This window comes from Battus philenor, unplaced genomic scaffold, assembly GCF_028537555.1.
Source record: "Battus philenor isolate CCGP_79_NKW_IND1 unplaced genomic scaffold, ilBatPhil1.0.hap1 SCAF_20, whole genome shotgun sequence".
NCBI lineage: Eukaryota > Metazoa > Arthropoda > Insecta > Lepidoptera > Papilionidae > Battus > Battus philenor.
The window spans coordinates 7,522,823-7,536,215 of record NW_027181683.1 but is presented as its reverse complement, the minus strand read 5'-3'; the positions used below and the strand labels follow the sequence as shown (position 1 = coordinate 7,536,215).

The following is a 13,393-nucleotide window of genomic DNA, read 5'->3' as shown; positions in this document are numbered from 1 at the left end:
AAATACAACATGCTGTAGTTTCTTACGATATTTCCCTTACACATAACAGTTTAAATAATTTATTTAATATCCAAACTATCTGATGATTTGTTTCTTCTATTTAGTGTAAATTAAATAAAAATTCACAGGTATTAAAGAACACAAGTAATTATTAAAAACGAATTATGTTTCAATATTTTATTTCTCTACCTTTTTAACAAATAACTACATTTAATATACAACATTAGATAAATAATTGATTAATAAGAGCTTTCATTAGCATTGTGGTGACTCTTAAATAAATATAAACAAAATTTTTCAAAATTAGGTAAACTGATTACAAAAGAATCAACAAAATCTATCTAATGTTTGATTTTAAATGAAGTACGCAACAAACGCTAAATTTAAAAATTCTGCTATTTGTTTGTTTTCTTTTCAAGAACTTTAACATCTTGATTATTCAGTCATCCAGTAGAAGCGAGATCCAAACCGTGCAGGTTTCTTCTCGGCATCTTCGGGCAGAGCTGGAGTAGCATCTGGGTATACAGCTTTCGGCTCAACGGGTGGCTTGGGTCTAAAATGAAATAGTACATCAAATAAATAAAATTAATACATACCAAAAAAAACTAAGATTTTGAAGAGGGACCTTTCCTATTTAGAATTATATATACTATTGAACCTACAAAATTTTTGTTATTTTGTCACAAATTAGAACTGTAAATTCATTGTGTTAAAGAAACTAACATGCTATTTAGTCTGTGTGTGTGGAACTTTTAACATTATATTTGTTGTGGGCTCATTTCCTGCTTATCTAATTTTGAATAGATAAATTAGTCAAAATGAACAAAATCAACAATGACTCCATGAGATAATTCAATATATTAGGTTAATGAAGCTTTTTTTCATTTTAATTAATGAAAATTAAATTATACAATAAGACTGATACATTTAGAAAAATGGCCAAGCCTCATCACATCAAATATTCTGTGCCAGTGAGAGTAAAACAAAATTGCTTGGTAGATTTGATTGATGGTAAACAAAAGATCAACAAAAGATGGCTAAAAAGCATAGTCTACTCATAATGTTATGCAGTAGACTAGTGTTACTAGTCTACTTATCACATTTAGTTATAAAAACTACTTACTAAAAAAGCAAATAATAAAATGAGTAATAACACAAATAAATTATAATCACATGTAAGAATAGTATAACAAAAAGGATAAAATAATTATATAATTCTAACCTATTTTCTTAATAAAATGTAATCAAACCAATTTCTACTATTATCTATTTGAAAAGTCCTATTACAGTTTATTAATGTGATAGGGTGTGGGTTTACTTTACACATTTTTAATTTACACATTGTGAATTAATTATGTAGGATTGCCACTGCTCACAAACAAGTTTCCAAAGGATGAGCATCATCAGCAGCATATTTAATATAATACCACACTGTGATCGCCAACCCACTTACCTAGTGTGGCAATTATGGTCTATACAACTACAGATATCTTTTGGGGATGTCTACGCCTTACAGTGGGCATTTATAGTTCTAAGTGACAAATGTGAAAAGTGCCTAATGAAAAAAAAAGCATTTTTAATTAAATCCAATATCATAAACCAAATAATTAACAATACCTTTTAGTGTCATGAACTCTCACTTCACAGAAGTACCCAAATGGTGGACGTTCCAAATTTAAATTTTCCAACATGCACTTATCAAGAACACCTTGTGTTTTACGGCAACTGAAAGTATACAATAATTATGGTTATATTATTCAAAACAAAACATTAATTCTGAACGGCATAAACTAACATAATTATTAAATATACTTCAAAACCATATTGTAGTAGTAAACCCTTGTTTTAAATTACATAACTATATTTATTATTGATCTGTACAAATAAATTATTTCTGTATTATTTTATAAAACAATAGATATTACCTATGTTACCTATGTATAGATAAAACAAAACACGGTCTAAATAAAGGCAACATTATGCCAGCAATTAGATCAATGCAAGCAAGAATATAAAGTTGCTAATCAAAATGGACAAGCAAGAGTACACTTGTGTATTAAATCTATAAAAGTATAATGACATCATTTACTTGTGCCAAATTTTGTACCAAATCATAATACTAAAATTAATCATAATTATAATCAAATTCAATGTTGAGATTATCTAAAATCAACTTATGTAAAAATATAATTTTAAAATATTTATCAAGGTCAAAAAATAATAGAAACAAATACATACTATCTGAAACTATAATCTCCAGAACTTTTATCAATGCAATTTGCATACTGGTTGAACTCAGCCATACATGCTTTTTTCACTTTCTGGAAAAACTCCATGGTACAGGCAGTAACTGCTTTTCCTTCGTTGATACATTTTCGTGGATCATTCTCTTCAAAACGGCAGAGCATAAACTCCTGAAAATGTTACATTATTTATCAGCAATTACATGACTAAAAGGATAAATAAAATCGAAAAATAATGTTTATTTTTATCTAATAATTCAATAATCACAGTATGATAATGAATATCATCTATTGTAGTTGCTTTGACTTCAGTGAAATCAATACATTGAGAGAAGTAAATTAATTAAAGATTTTTTGATCTAATAAATAGTATATATCACACGCTAGTAGCTATCAAACTGCTAATACTTGATTGATTGTGTAGACAGATAAAATTAATTTTGGGAATTAATAATACTGAGACGCGTTTTTACGACCGTGTTCTGGATAACATCTTTTATTGATGATTGTTTGAACTGAAGTCTTTTTTTGCGAAAACATCCAATATGATTAAATGTACACGAAAATTTTGTAAACCAAATCTTAAAAGATCAGGTAAGATGCTACCACAAAAGAAGATTCAACTCCTATCACATAAAGCATCAATTTAAACATTCACAAGATGTAAAATGTTGGTAAATTATAATATTTTAAAAAGCTATTTGAAAGATTGGATAATTTATTATACAAAAACATAACCTACTGTAAAATTTGTTATGCAATCAACTTTAATATGGAAATATTTAAGCTACCGCTACCAATTATACAAAAGGCAACAAAATATATATGAAAGGATTAAGATACTAACATTATTTGCATTCTCACAATATTTTCCTAAGTGGAAAGATGCTGCTCTCAAAGTAGCTGTTGTTACATTGACCTCATCCACAGTCAATTCAGAATCTTCTGGCAGGACGACATTAGCGGTTACCACCATGTTTAAAGTAGTTTTATGGTCGACGTAATGCTACAAATAATTTTGAAAAAACTTGAGTTTCTCCCACTGTAATAGTGGAAGAAAGTTCCAATATATGTGTTTAATCCGACTAAAAGATAAAAATAAATACCGTATCTAGAGGTGTACAAAAGAGAAAGGAATATAATTATTGTAAAATACACTGGCCATCTTAAATTGGTAGCATTAACATGCTGACATTGACAAACATTGTGTTCCGTTATATACAGAAATATTATATTTTATATTGAACATAAATGCAAAATTATTACAATGTAAAATTAAAAGACATGACTATGAGTAATATTATTTATTTATTGATAGAACATAAGTCAAAATTAAGTGTCAGCTTATTATCCAGGTTTGAAAATCCTTTGTAAACATTACTTCATGTTTTCCAACTGATTATTATATGTCGTCGCTAATGACTCCGGAGCATATTTAGATTGATCGTCACCTAAAATAATAAATATAATTATAAGAAGAATAAAGTTTTATATTTTATGACATACATGGATAGATATTAATAATATGCTGTCCGGGTAATTTTAAAAAATAAACATTGAAGTCGGTTTTATTTATTATACATTTACGATGAAAAGACATATAAAAATCTTTTATAGTAACATCACCTACAGGAACAAAAGCGAAAAATTTTCTTAGCAGCAAACTAGTAAACTTCAGAAATACATGTGCTATTCGCAAATACTTCGGTAAACTGATTCTGATATAGTTTAACTTCCTTCTTCTTCTTCTTTTCAGTTTATAGACGCTCAAATATCGCCTCTATGATCGATCTTGCGCTGGTCATTCAGCGACTGATCTATCTTTTAAAACATTTTTAAAACGAAAAACATTGCAACATTAAAAGTTTATTCGTAATATTAACATTCAGACGCTTACTCACCTTCATACAAATCAAATGATTCTGTTGGTAGTTGATAAAATTTTGGAATATCATATCTGTTTACCTGCGAAAAAAGATAAAATTACATTTTTATAATTATTTATCATTTATAAAATTATAAATTTAATGCACTTCAAATACTCGCGAAAGTGTCCAGAGAAAATAAAACTTAACGAGTTTATTGACGTAAACATTCACGATTCACCATGAAAAATGAATTCCTTGAGAATATCCGAGATATTCAGGAAAAAAGCAGTATTGAAAAGATAGTAATATTTAAATGTATACTGTAATGTACAATAAACAAACCAGCAATTGTCTCGGTTACTTTTTTTAAGCTTTGCACATAAGAATTTATACTAAAAAAGAAATCGTGATTTTGCTTCCAAAGAAGCTACCTGCGAGGGCATTTAATGCAAGTGAATTATTCAAAAATTAATATTCTCTCATACTCTGTAATTATACTTATTATAAGACAGGAAAAAATGATCCAACATATCTATGAAATGTAATAAAAGGAAAATTCTGTTGTACTCTTAAAACCATGATAATAAAAGTTTAATAACCAATAATCTGTTCTAAGAGTATGTAACACTATGAAGTTGTAATTGAAATGTTTATTTGAAATTCACGTACCGAATCATAATTTCTCCTTCCCATACGGGGAATATTTTTACTAGGAATTGTTTTAATTACGTAGCCCATCGAACTTTGATCAAACATTCCATCTGCTTCATTGCTTCTTCCAACTCTTGGTACATTGTTTGGTTTTATAAAAGACCCTTCAACAATAGCATAGAAAAGAAAGATTAGCGCAAGAACGACAGAATATTTGGCACTCATTTTATCAAAAATGTAAACTAAAGTTACTGTTGATTTGTGATAGATAGACTTGTAACAATTGTGGACGGTACTGAAATTCACCCTTTTATATAGTGAACGGTTTCGATTGAACCCCTATTGCTTATTAGTTATTTGATACCCGTACTTTACGGTGGGAATATGTAATCATTAGATGGTAATCAAGAATCATGATAATGTACCACCATTTATACGCGATGCATACTAATGTAAGGTGCCTAAGTTCGCCAACGTACGTTAAGTATTATTCTATTGTTTGGGGACTTCGAAACATGTCATGAAGTAATTAAATTTAATCGTCCTGGCAGTCGTACAAAAATAAAACAAAATTTGGTTTTCAAAAAAAATCTTTTATAACAAATTATTTGATATAAGGATGTAGTATCTCGATTCTATCCGAATTTGTAACTTCTAAATAGTACATATTGAAAATAACGAAGCGAACTACTTTATGAGAACACGGGACAATATCCATGACAAGAGAACGGATGGCTGACGCGGGTCGAAGAGAGTCGAGCCTAGATATCAAAAATGAAGTTTTAATTTAAGCGTTTTGTTCGTATTATTTTAACTAGGAAAGATACATAAGTCCTACTTATTGTATAAATTAATAACATAAATACGCTTAAGTAACATACATAGCTTGGTTAATCTAAGTCACTACGGTTTAGAAAAAGGTTATAATTTTGTGATTAACATAATCATAAAGTTAATACATTTTTCTAAACCACCTTTTTTCTTTTTTTTTATTGATTATTTTCATGACTATTGTGTTATAAAGGACCTAATATGCTTTTAAGGCATTTACAGATTTCGCGGATTTGAACAGCGTTAGCGAACAACGCACACTTGTCTGTTGGTGGCGCGGCCAATCTTTGCCACGCTGGGCGAAGGGAGTAGAAAGATGAGGGTGCTGGGACTTCTCGCAAAAAAGGATCATCCAGCCGTGATAATCGGCCGTATATCCTTCTGTTTGACAAAGGACGCAGGCCCAGGGTGCGAAAGTCGGCAGCAGAGATGTGTCCTTGAGACGACGACAACCGGAGGTGTCGTGGTCGCATAGACAATACTCATCTAGGGCGACCATAGCAGCTCCTTGATGAGTGGCCATAAAGTTGGTACTTGTGGCATTGGCCTGAAAATGCCTTTTTGCGTGATGGCTATATGGTGTTTAGCTAACTGTGTTTGAATGTTAATTACGCTTTGTTTCTAGCCTTTATGAGAAATAGTATATATAAAATATAGTTTATGCTGTTGTTGCTACTTGCATGCGCAAGAGGTCCGGGTGCGCTTCGGCGAACCGCACCTTTGTTTTTTTTAGGCTCCACTTTTTTGGGACCTCTCTTTTTCGCCTACCGTGTTTGGGACAGGGACGTTAAAGATTTAGTTAATTAAGGTTTCCATGTTTATAATTTTTATTCCATATTTTTATCCTTCAGAATTCTTTCTCACTTACATACCTTCTTCCATGCTTGACCTTCCTTGCCTCATCTATATTCCCATATCACAGCTTTTATTAATTGTCGCAGTTTTTGCATTATCACAGTCATTGATTCATTTGTTTAAATGACCTACATTTTAAATATATTTATAAATTTTTCATTATTATATTTTAATATTTACATTCACATTTTTAACCGAATGAAATTGTCACTTTCAAATAAAGTGATCCTCTATAAAATTGTAACACCCTTCTTACATACGCAAATCCGCGTGTCATTCGCAGTCTTCAAGTCATAGATAATAGGTTTATGTGCAAGGCCACAGGCCCGTCATAGTAAGTGCGTAATGAAGACCTACACGTAGACTAGGAAGAGCCGACGATCGCCCAGTTTATAAAACCGACATTGATCCATTACTTTAGCTCTGCACAACACACAAATTCGTTTGTAGGTACCGCTACCTGCATACCAATCACACCCGACACACTTAGGCATCCCGCTGTCCCGCGACCGGGACATGCGCTTGAGTCTCTGGGCACGGGATTATCGTCTTAAGACAAGCATCACGTAAAACATTTCACAGTCGTTCGAAAACCAACCGGCCACTACGGAATAGATATCGGCTCGTGTAGCACAATGGTCTCCAAGCTCCGTTCATTTTAGACAGACGCGTTCTTGGAATTACTTTCGCCACTCCTTCCAGCGCTAAAGCTTTCTGAGGAGTAACGTTAGCTTTGTAATAGTAACCGACCGAGTCGCTAATTGATTTACGCTTAACTATTATAGACGAGTGACAGCCTAAACGGAGGTACCGTCGCGGAGTCTCGTGAGCCTAGTCACTCCATGGAACATGTATGTCGCCTCCTAAAAAGAGGTTTTAGGCTAACCACCGTTAGGGCTCCGCGCTTTCGCACCCGCGGAATTTTTTAATGCTATATGGGCAGCAGTGCAAGTCAGGTTAAAAGTAGGGTAAAGCTAATTATTCAATTCCGATTACAAAGAAATCAATGGGTTTTTATATTTTTTATATGAATAATACCGAAATATGACAAAAGTAAAATAAGTTGACCAGAAGTAACTAGAAGCGAGAGCCATATATAGTTCTAATGTCATAATGTGCGAAATATGAGATAGCAGCCTAGAATATTTATCTTTTTTTTATGCACGAGAATCAAAGATGATAACAATGGAGACATGAAGTAAGGTCATAACCTTATTTTAGCCTTGTTGAGATCACTGTAGACTTAACTTTTTTGTCATTAAAATTAACACCTATGCACTCGTTTTAAGACAATGTTTTTGTATATATATATGTGTTATCATTATTGAAGTGACTATAAAAAATAAAACAAAAAAAATGATATGAATACTTTATTATTTTTTTCTTTTAATTGATCTATAATTCAATATAGATATTTAGGTAAATAAAAATATTGAAAAATATAAAATTGTTTACTTATTACATCATTTGTTTCACTCTATTACTTTATTACCAATTATTATTTTTTAACATTTTCTTCGTCTGTCAAGTGCTAAAGGTATAAAAACTTGATACTTTGGAGTAACGCCTCCTTTTTGAACCACCGCACGCACTAAAGAAAATGGATCCAATTTCTTCTTTACTACGAGAAATCTAAAATAAAGCATTAATTACTTATGTTAGAAAATATTAATATTAATTATAATATTTTATGCATCAATTATGGAACCTATAATAGTTGTTAGAGTTGCCTTTTTTATATTCAAATTAGTAGCTTATGTGCACTTTTGCTATGTAAATTTTTGTTACAAATTGTTAAAAATCTTTGCTTATAGTATCATTTCAAGTAACTCTAATACACATAACACAAGTTAAATGTTAGCATCGGGGTTAGAATTGATTTTCTAAAATCAATGCAGTGTACAGTGCTTAAAGTAATTTGTGATTTTTGTTTTGATTATGGAAATATATAATAAATAATAATATATCTGAATAATTACTGAGCTGTATTCTTTCCGGTAACAAAAATATTTAAGGGATTTTTATTCAACTGGCAACACAAATTTCTTAGCTTTCCAACCCTACAAAATATTTAGTTTATATAAAAATTAAAAAAAAATAAAAAAAAGACTTTAAATTTCAAATTTGTTGTAAAAATTACGATGCTAAAAGATTTACCTATCTTTGTCTTTATCCCCATAGCTTTTTGAAGCCAATCCCGACTTCTGGGCACACTGGTGTAACACTGCTCGCTCCTCCTTGCTGAAATCACTTGTGAATACGAGGTCCAAGTCAAAAGCGTCAGACGCTATAAATCTACGCATTAAAGAATGTGCTGCTTTCCTTAAATTTCGGACATCTCTTGAATCACTACCAAGGCCTGCTCGGTTTACCTGAAATAAAATCCAATTAAAGATGTTTTCATTCAAGTAGGTACTTGAATGAAAACGCAACTTTTGTATCGTCAATTATTGTAAAATTACTAATTGTAAGTAACCATCGGCTCGGACAAGCTAATCTGCCGCCGAATCGAGCCGCACAGACACAGCAGTTTCTATTTTTAAATAAAATTAACAATGTTTGATGTATATGTTATAATATCAACCATGTCAATCAGTAAACAATCAAAGGTCCACACATTTTGATCAAGTAAAAACTATTATATCAATATACTTTAATTTTAGATTTAAAAATAAGTAAGTTGTAAGATATCTAGTGAAACTTTATTATCTATGTGTACACAGACTTTTGAAGGATTTGTTAATAAATAAATAAATTTCCACCGGTTATAGTTTAAGTTGAAATTGAAAGTTAAAAAGTCATGAAATAATTGTTAACATACCATTTGTAAATTAGGTTTAATTGGTTCTGCGATACCTTGAGCATCAGCCCCCAATCCCCCACCCTTCCATCCCATCATCTGCATCATTCTGTAAATTTTAAATGTAGTTTACTTATTTGTACATTATTAATAATTTTAAGAACTGGACGACAATACTTTTTGTAAAGAACTAAATATAACCCTGTAGTTAAAATTTGCAATCTTACCAAGTGTCCAGTAAATGAAGCAAAAATGAAAATCAGAATGCAATTGAGCTCAAGTTTTATGGAAAGGGCTAACACACAATTAGAACTTATAATTCTTAAAAACCTTATGGACCAAACAGTGCAACAAATTACTGTTTGTCGAGCCATTTGGTCCTGTTTTATCTGAATTATTTAAATGAAGAGAATCAGATCAAATATGCAATTATTTAGGAAGAATGTCACATTGATTTATACTCTAAATTGTTGCTTAATATTATTTTAAAATTGTGATTTTTAGTAAAAACATAACTTAAACAGACTCACTTAGTTGCGACACTATTTTCTATAGGCGTGCCAAAGACAGCGTCACTTGCACCAGAAATGTCTCTCAATGTAACATGTTGACCTTGGGCTATCCACTGCTCCTTGACTACCACACTTACTACTTCTTCCTTCAATCTCTACAATTTTTAATCAATATATCTATTTTATTTATCCATAATGATAAATATAATATTTTCAAATGGTTTAAAATTCCTGAATTCACCTTTACCATGCTAACAAGAGGAGACCCATAGACAAACATAAAGTAACATACAAATTGGTAAGTTCAAATGGCAGTGGGTAGACTACAAAGTTTGCAACAGATGGCTGCTGGCGCTCTTAGGTTTTGAAATGGAGACCCACAGAGTTAACAGACAACCTTATTAAGGTTGTTAGAAGACACAGATACAGATAGCTTCCAACGATTCTTATTAAAATCTAAGGGAAAGGCTTAGGCTCAGCAATGGACATTCCATAGTTGTAATAGTTGCATAGCACACCTCAACACAATGGTACCCTCTATACTGCCATCATTGTGGGTGAAATAACTCATGAGCTTTAGATTTTGTTGATTTCGAGAGAAGCTTTAAGAAAGCTACATTAACAATTGAACCTTTGGTGCTGCAGGGATTCACAATTTCCTTTAAAGCCAAATTGTATCTGGCAGCTGAGCCATAGATCAAGCTGGCACTAGTACTAGCATTCTAGTACTATAGGTGATGGATTCATGGTAGTCCAGGAGGAGAGGCCATCAAGTTACGACACGCTTCTAGCAGTGGAAGCGGAAGGCAAATTATACCCTATCAAGATGGGGCTGTGTAAGTGGTCATCAGTCAGGCTGGACTCTACACATGTTAAAATGTTACCATGATCCAGCACTATAGGAATAATGAAGGAACAACCCGAGGGTTTTAATCAGAGCCAAGTACATATTCATGGTTTTGTATCCTTTTGCAAAACACCATACATATTCAATCCTAGCATGTTAGACTAAAATTAACATTAAAAATAATTAAATAGATTGAACAGCATAAAATCATTTAATCATAAGAAATACTCACATTCCAAGCCATGATCTCTACAATGCTTTTGGCTTCAGCTTTGGTTTGTCCAGTGGCTTGGGCCACAAGTTTTCCATTTATTGAAAATGTGAAACAATTATTTTCGTACTTGCTTATTGCTGCTAAATGACAGACACTGCAACTTGCTGTAAAATACATATTACAAAATCTTAGAAATAAGAGTTTAATCATTTTTTATAGCTAACAAATGAAATCATACTACATACTTGTACATATGTAGATACATACATACTTATTTTGGAAAATAATATTTTGGCTAAAAAACTTATAGTACAGCATTGTAAAAGTTTTATTCCAAGTTTCTAGTTATTCTTGTCATACTTGCAAACTTCATGGGCTAATTTATCTTAGAGAAAGTGTGCAGTCACTTAGTTTTTAGCCATGGTTTATTCTTTCACTATGAACTTAAAAGGCATCTATATATCACATCTGAAAGACTCAAACAGGCTCCTGATCTAGCATTGAATACTTCCACATTTAAAAAGTAACATAAGGATACAAGATTCATGTTTACTCCCTTATTTTACTTCATCTTTGCCTCAAAAAAAGAGCTTTGGCTAAACAGTTGGAGGTAATTGTTATCATTAACAATGCCATCAGAAACGTCATAGCATTATTTGGGCAATGTTTGTAAACTTTAAATTAAGAGTTTAAGGGATTTTACAAGCTTCCTTAACAGAATAGTCGTGTTTAGTTAAATATGGGGCAAGTAAAAATTTTGTCTAACTAACCTTGTATGTTAGAGAATTTAGATGTCCAAGGTCTAATTAATAAAACCATTCGACCATAGGTAGTTTCAAACATATCTTCGTTGAATCTTATAACTTTTAAGCATTCAACCTCACTCATTTCATTCAAATAATCATTAGTGTAAACAACTTCTGAACTCTTTTTTTTACTCTGTAATTGTAAACCATTCTCATCATTTTCGTTTTCTGTCTGTTCATTATCATTTTCATCAGAGTTTTCAATTTTACTTTGACTTTGTGGTACAAAATTTATTTTAGCCGATTTCTGAGGTGAGATATCAGTAATTACTCCTCCTTTTCTTTTTACACCTTTAGCTCGATCTTCTGCTGCAGTGGACGCAGATACAAATGTCCTTTGTGATTTGTTCTTTTTGGATTTTCTATAATCTGTTACTATCTAACCAAAAAACTGTTAATAAGTACAAGTAAATAAAAATTGATTTTTAATCAAAGAACTGTTGATTAATCTGTTTTACTTACTTCTGTTGATAGTCGAGTTACTTCTTGCATTAAAGGTATAGGATATCTACATCCCATAAATTCCATATTTGCAAACACTCTACCTAAACAGACTAATCTTTCTTCTGGATACTCGTGCTTCCAATGTTCCATAAAGGCTTTTCTTAATTCCCAATGATCTTCGCATTCATGATCATCTTTATATTTATCAATGCTCCATGTAATATCAAAAGACATTTTATATTTGTGGTTATTAATCCACAATTTATGAAAAATATCATATGTCTGAAAAAAAAATAAACAAAAACAATTTTACAAATAATTGACAACTGTTTCTGACAGAAACTAGTGATGTCGGTTTTGGTGTGGCTGATAAAAAGCTTTCCTTTATGTTACAAATAATTATCATGTAATCTAGCGTCAATATTAAAGAAATATGGTTATATGCAGAAATTTAGAAATTTGTACTAAAATTTGTAACAACTAAACTAATTTTTAAATTATTTGTAAGAGGTGGGCTTCCCCAACCCTATGTTTATTCTTAACTAATAATCGGTCGTTTTTGAAAAGATTAAATTTATAATCTGTAATAGAAATTGCAAACCAAACCGTATCCTATTTGCAATTACTACTATTATTACTATTTATATTTATTTTTAGTAACGGTTGACTACACCGAGCGATACCACTTTCACAAAAACGAATTTAATTTGTAAATAAGTCGTGTTCGTTAAAAATTTCTAAGGTAATAAAATTACCACTAACAGTCAAAAATTGTTTTGGATTTATATTGGAAACCATTGCGAACGTTTCGATGTTAATTGTTGAAACAACAATTAATATTTACTTAGTTCATAAAAGAAATGATTACTGTTAAAGGGTACACAGAATAAGAACAGAGAAACCAATAAAAATAATAACATATTGTAACAGAACTAATAAAATAATTTTCATCAAAATCTTTGATAAATATGTCTACTGATTAATCTTTTTGACATGACTAGAAAATTTAAATTTGTCGCTTTTTTGGTCAAGTTTTTTAATTAAGTCAAGTCAGTAGGTCAAGATTAGATCTCTTGAGTTATTTTTAATCTCTGTTGTTTTCGATTTGTTTTTAGGTACTGTTTTACACGTTTCATAATAATTTTGAGCAACCAAGGTTTCACGGTCTAAATCGATGTGCATAATGAGTGACTCATAAATACTCAAGAATTTTTAAAATAATGAAAACATTAAAAGATAATAATGTTTGATAATCTCCTAGCAAATTATAAACAATATGAATAACGAAAAATAGACAGTACTATCTAATATCACACTACCCT

The 13,393-nt window shown here is 31.1% G+C and overlaps 3 protein-coding genes across 3 annotated transcripts; all 3 read right to left on the bottom strand.

The window, feature by feature from the left end:
* Positions 1-175: 175 nt before the first annotated feature.
* On the bottom strand, positions 176-3,367 carry ND-19 (NADH dehydrogenase [ubiquinone] 1 alpha subcomplex subunit 8). The gene is made up of 4 exons (XM_068765849.1): positions 3,091-3,367; positions 2,239-2,414; positions 1,618-1,725; positions 176-553 (listed from the first exon to the last, which is right to left on the bottom strand). Exons 1-4 carry the CDS (start codon positions 3,217-3,219, stop codon positions 436-438), a joined length of 531 nt encoding a protein of 176 aa, XP_068621950.1. The 5' UTR covers positions 3,220-3,367; the 3' UTR covers positions 176-435.
* Positions 3,368-3,587: 220 nt separating this feature from the next.
* LOC137922911 (uncharacterized) lies at positions 3,588-5,030 on the bottom strand. The gene is made up of 3 exons (XM_068766021.1): positions 4,781-5,030; positions 4,145-4,208; positions 3,588-3,694 (listed from the first exon to the last, which is right to left on the bottom strand). The coding sequence occupies exons 1-3, from the start codon at positions 4,985-4,987 to the stop codon at positions 3,621-3,623; spliced, it is 345 nt and encodes a 114-aa protein (XP_068622122.1). The 5' UTR covers positions 4,988-5,030; the 3' UTR covers positions 3,588-3,620.
* A 2,873-nt stretch (positions 5,031-7,903) lies between these two features.
* LOC137922838 (uncharacterized) lies at positions 7,904-12,378 on the bottom strand. Its single transcript, XM_068765928.1, has 7 exons — positions 12,090-12,378; positions 11,592-12,006; positions 10,840-10,985; positions 9,779-9,915; positions 9,270-9,357; positions 8,606-8,820; positions 7,904-8,080 (listed from the first exon to the last, which is right to left on the bottom strand). Exons 1-7 carry the CDS (start codon positions 12,303-12,305, stop codon positions 7,954-7,956), a joined length of 1,344 nt encoding a protein of 447 aa, XP_068622029.1. The 5' UTR covers positions 12,306-12,378; the 3' UTR covers positions 7,904-7,953.
* Positions 12,379-13,393: the final 1,015 nt, after the last annotated feature.

What these genes read in the sequence shown, in the direction of transcription:
- LOC137922911 (XM_068766021.1), bottom strand. Translation starts at nt 4,987, where the DNA reads ATGAGTGCCAAATATTCTGTCGTTCTTGCGCTAATCTTTCTTTTCTAT. An exon ending in GAAGGAGAAATTATGATTCG is followed by an intron (nt 4,209 to 4,780) that starts GTACGTGAATTT and finishes CTTTTTTCGCAG; the next exon opens with GTAAACAGATATGATATTCC. An exon ending in ATCATTTGATTTGTATGAAG is followed by an intron (nt 3,695 to 4,144) that starts GTGAGTAAGCGT and finishes TTATTATTTTAG; the next exon opens with GTGACGATCAATCTAAATAT.
- LOC137922838 (XM_068765928.1), bottom strand. Translation starts at nt 12,305, where the DNA reads ATGTCTTTTGATATTACATGGAGCATTGATAAATATAAAGATGATCAT. An exon ending in TAAATTCTCTAACATACAAG is followed by an intron (nt 10,986 to 11,591) that starts GTTAGTTAGACA and finishes TGTATTTTACAG; the next exon opens with CAAGTTGCAGTGTCTGTCAT. An exon ending in GAAAATAGTGTCGCAACTAA is followed by an intron (nt 9,358 to 9,778) that starts GTGAGTCTGTTT and finishes TAAAATTTACAG; the next exon opens with AATGATGCAGATGATGGGAT.
- ND-19 (XM_068765849.1), bottom strand. Translation starts at nt 3,219, where the DNA reads ATGGTGGTAACCGCTAATGTCGTCCTGCCAGAAGATTCTGAATTGACT. An exon ending in ATTGTGAGAATGCAAATAAT is followed by an intron (nt 2,415 to 3,090) that starts GTTAGTATCTTA and finishes TAACATTTTCAG; the next exon opens with GAGTTTATGCTCTGCCGTTT. An exon ending in GGAGATTATAGTTTCAGATA is followed by an intron (nt 1,726 to 2,238) that starts GTATGTATTTGT and finishes GTATACTTTCAG; the next exon opens with TTGCCGTAAAACACAAGGTG.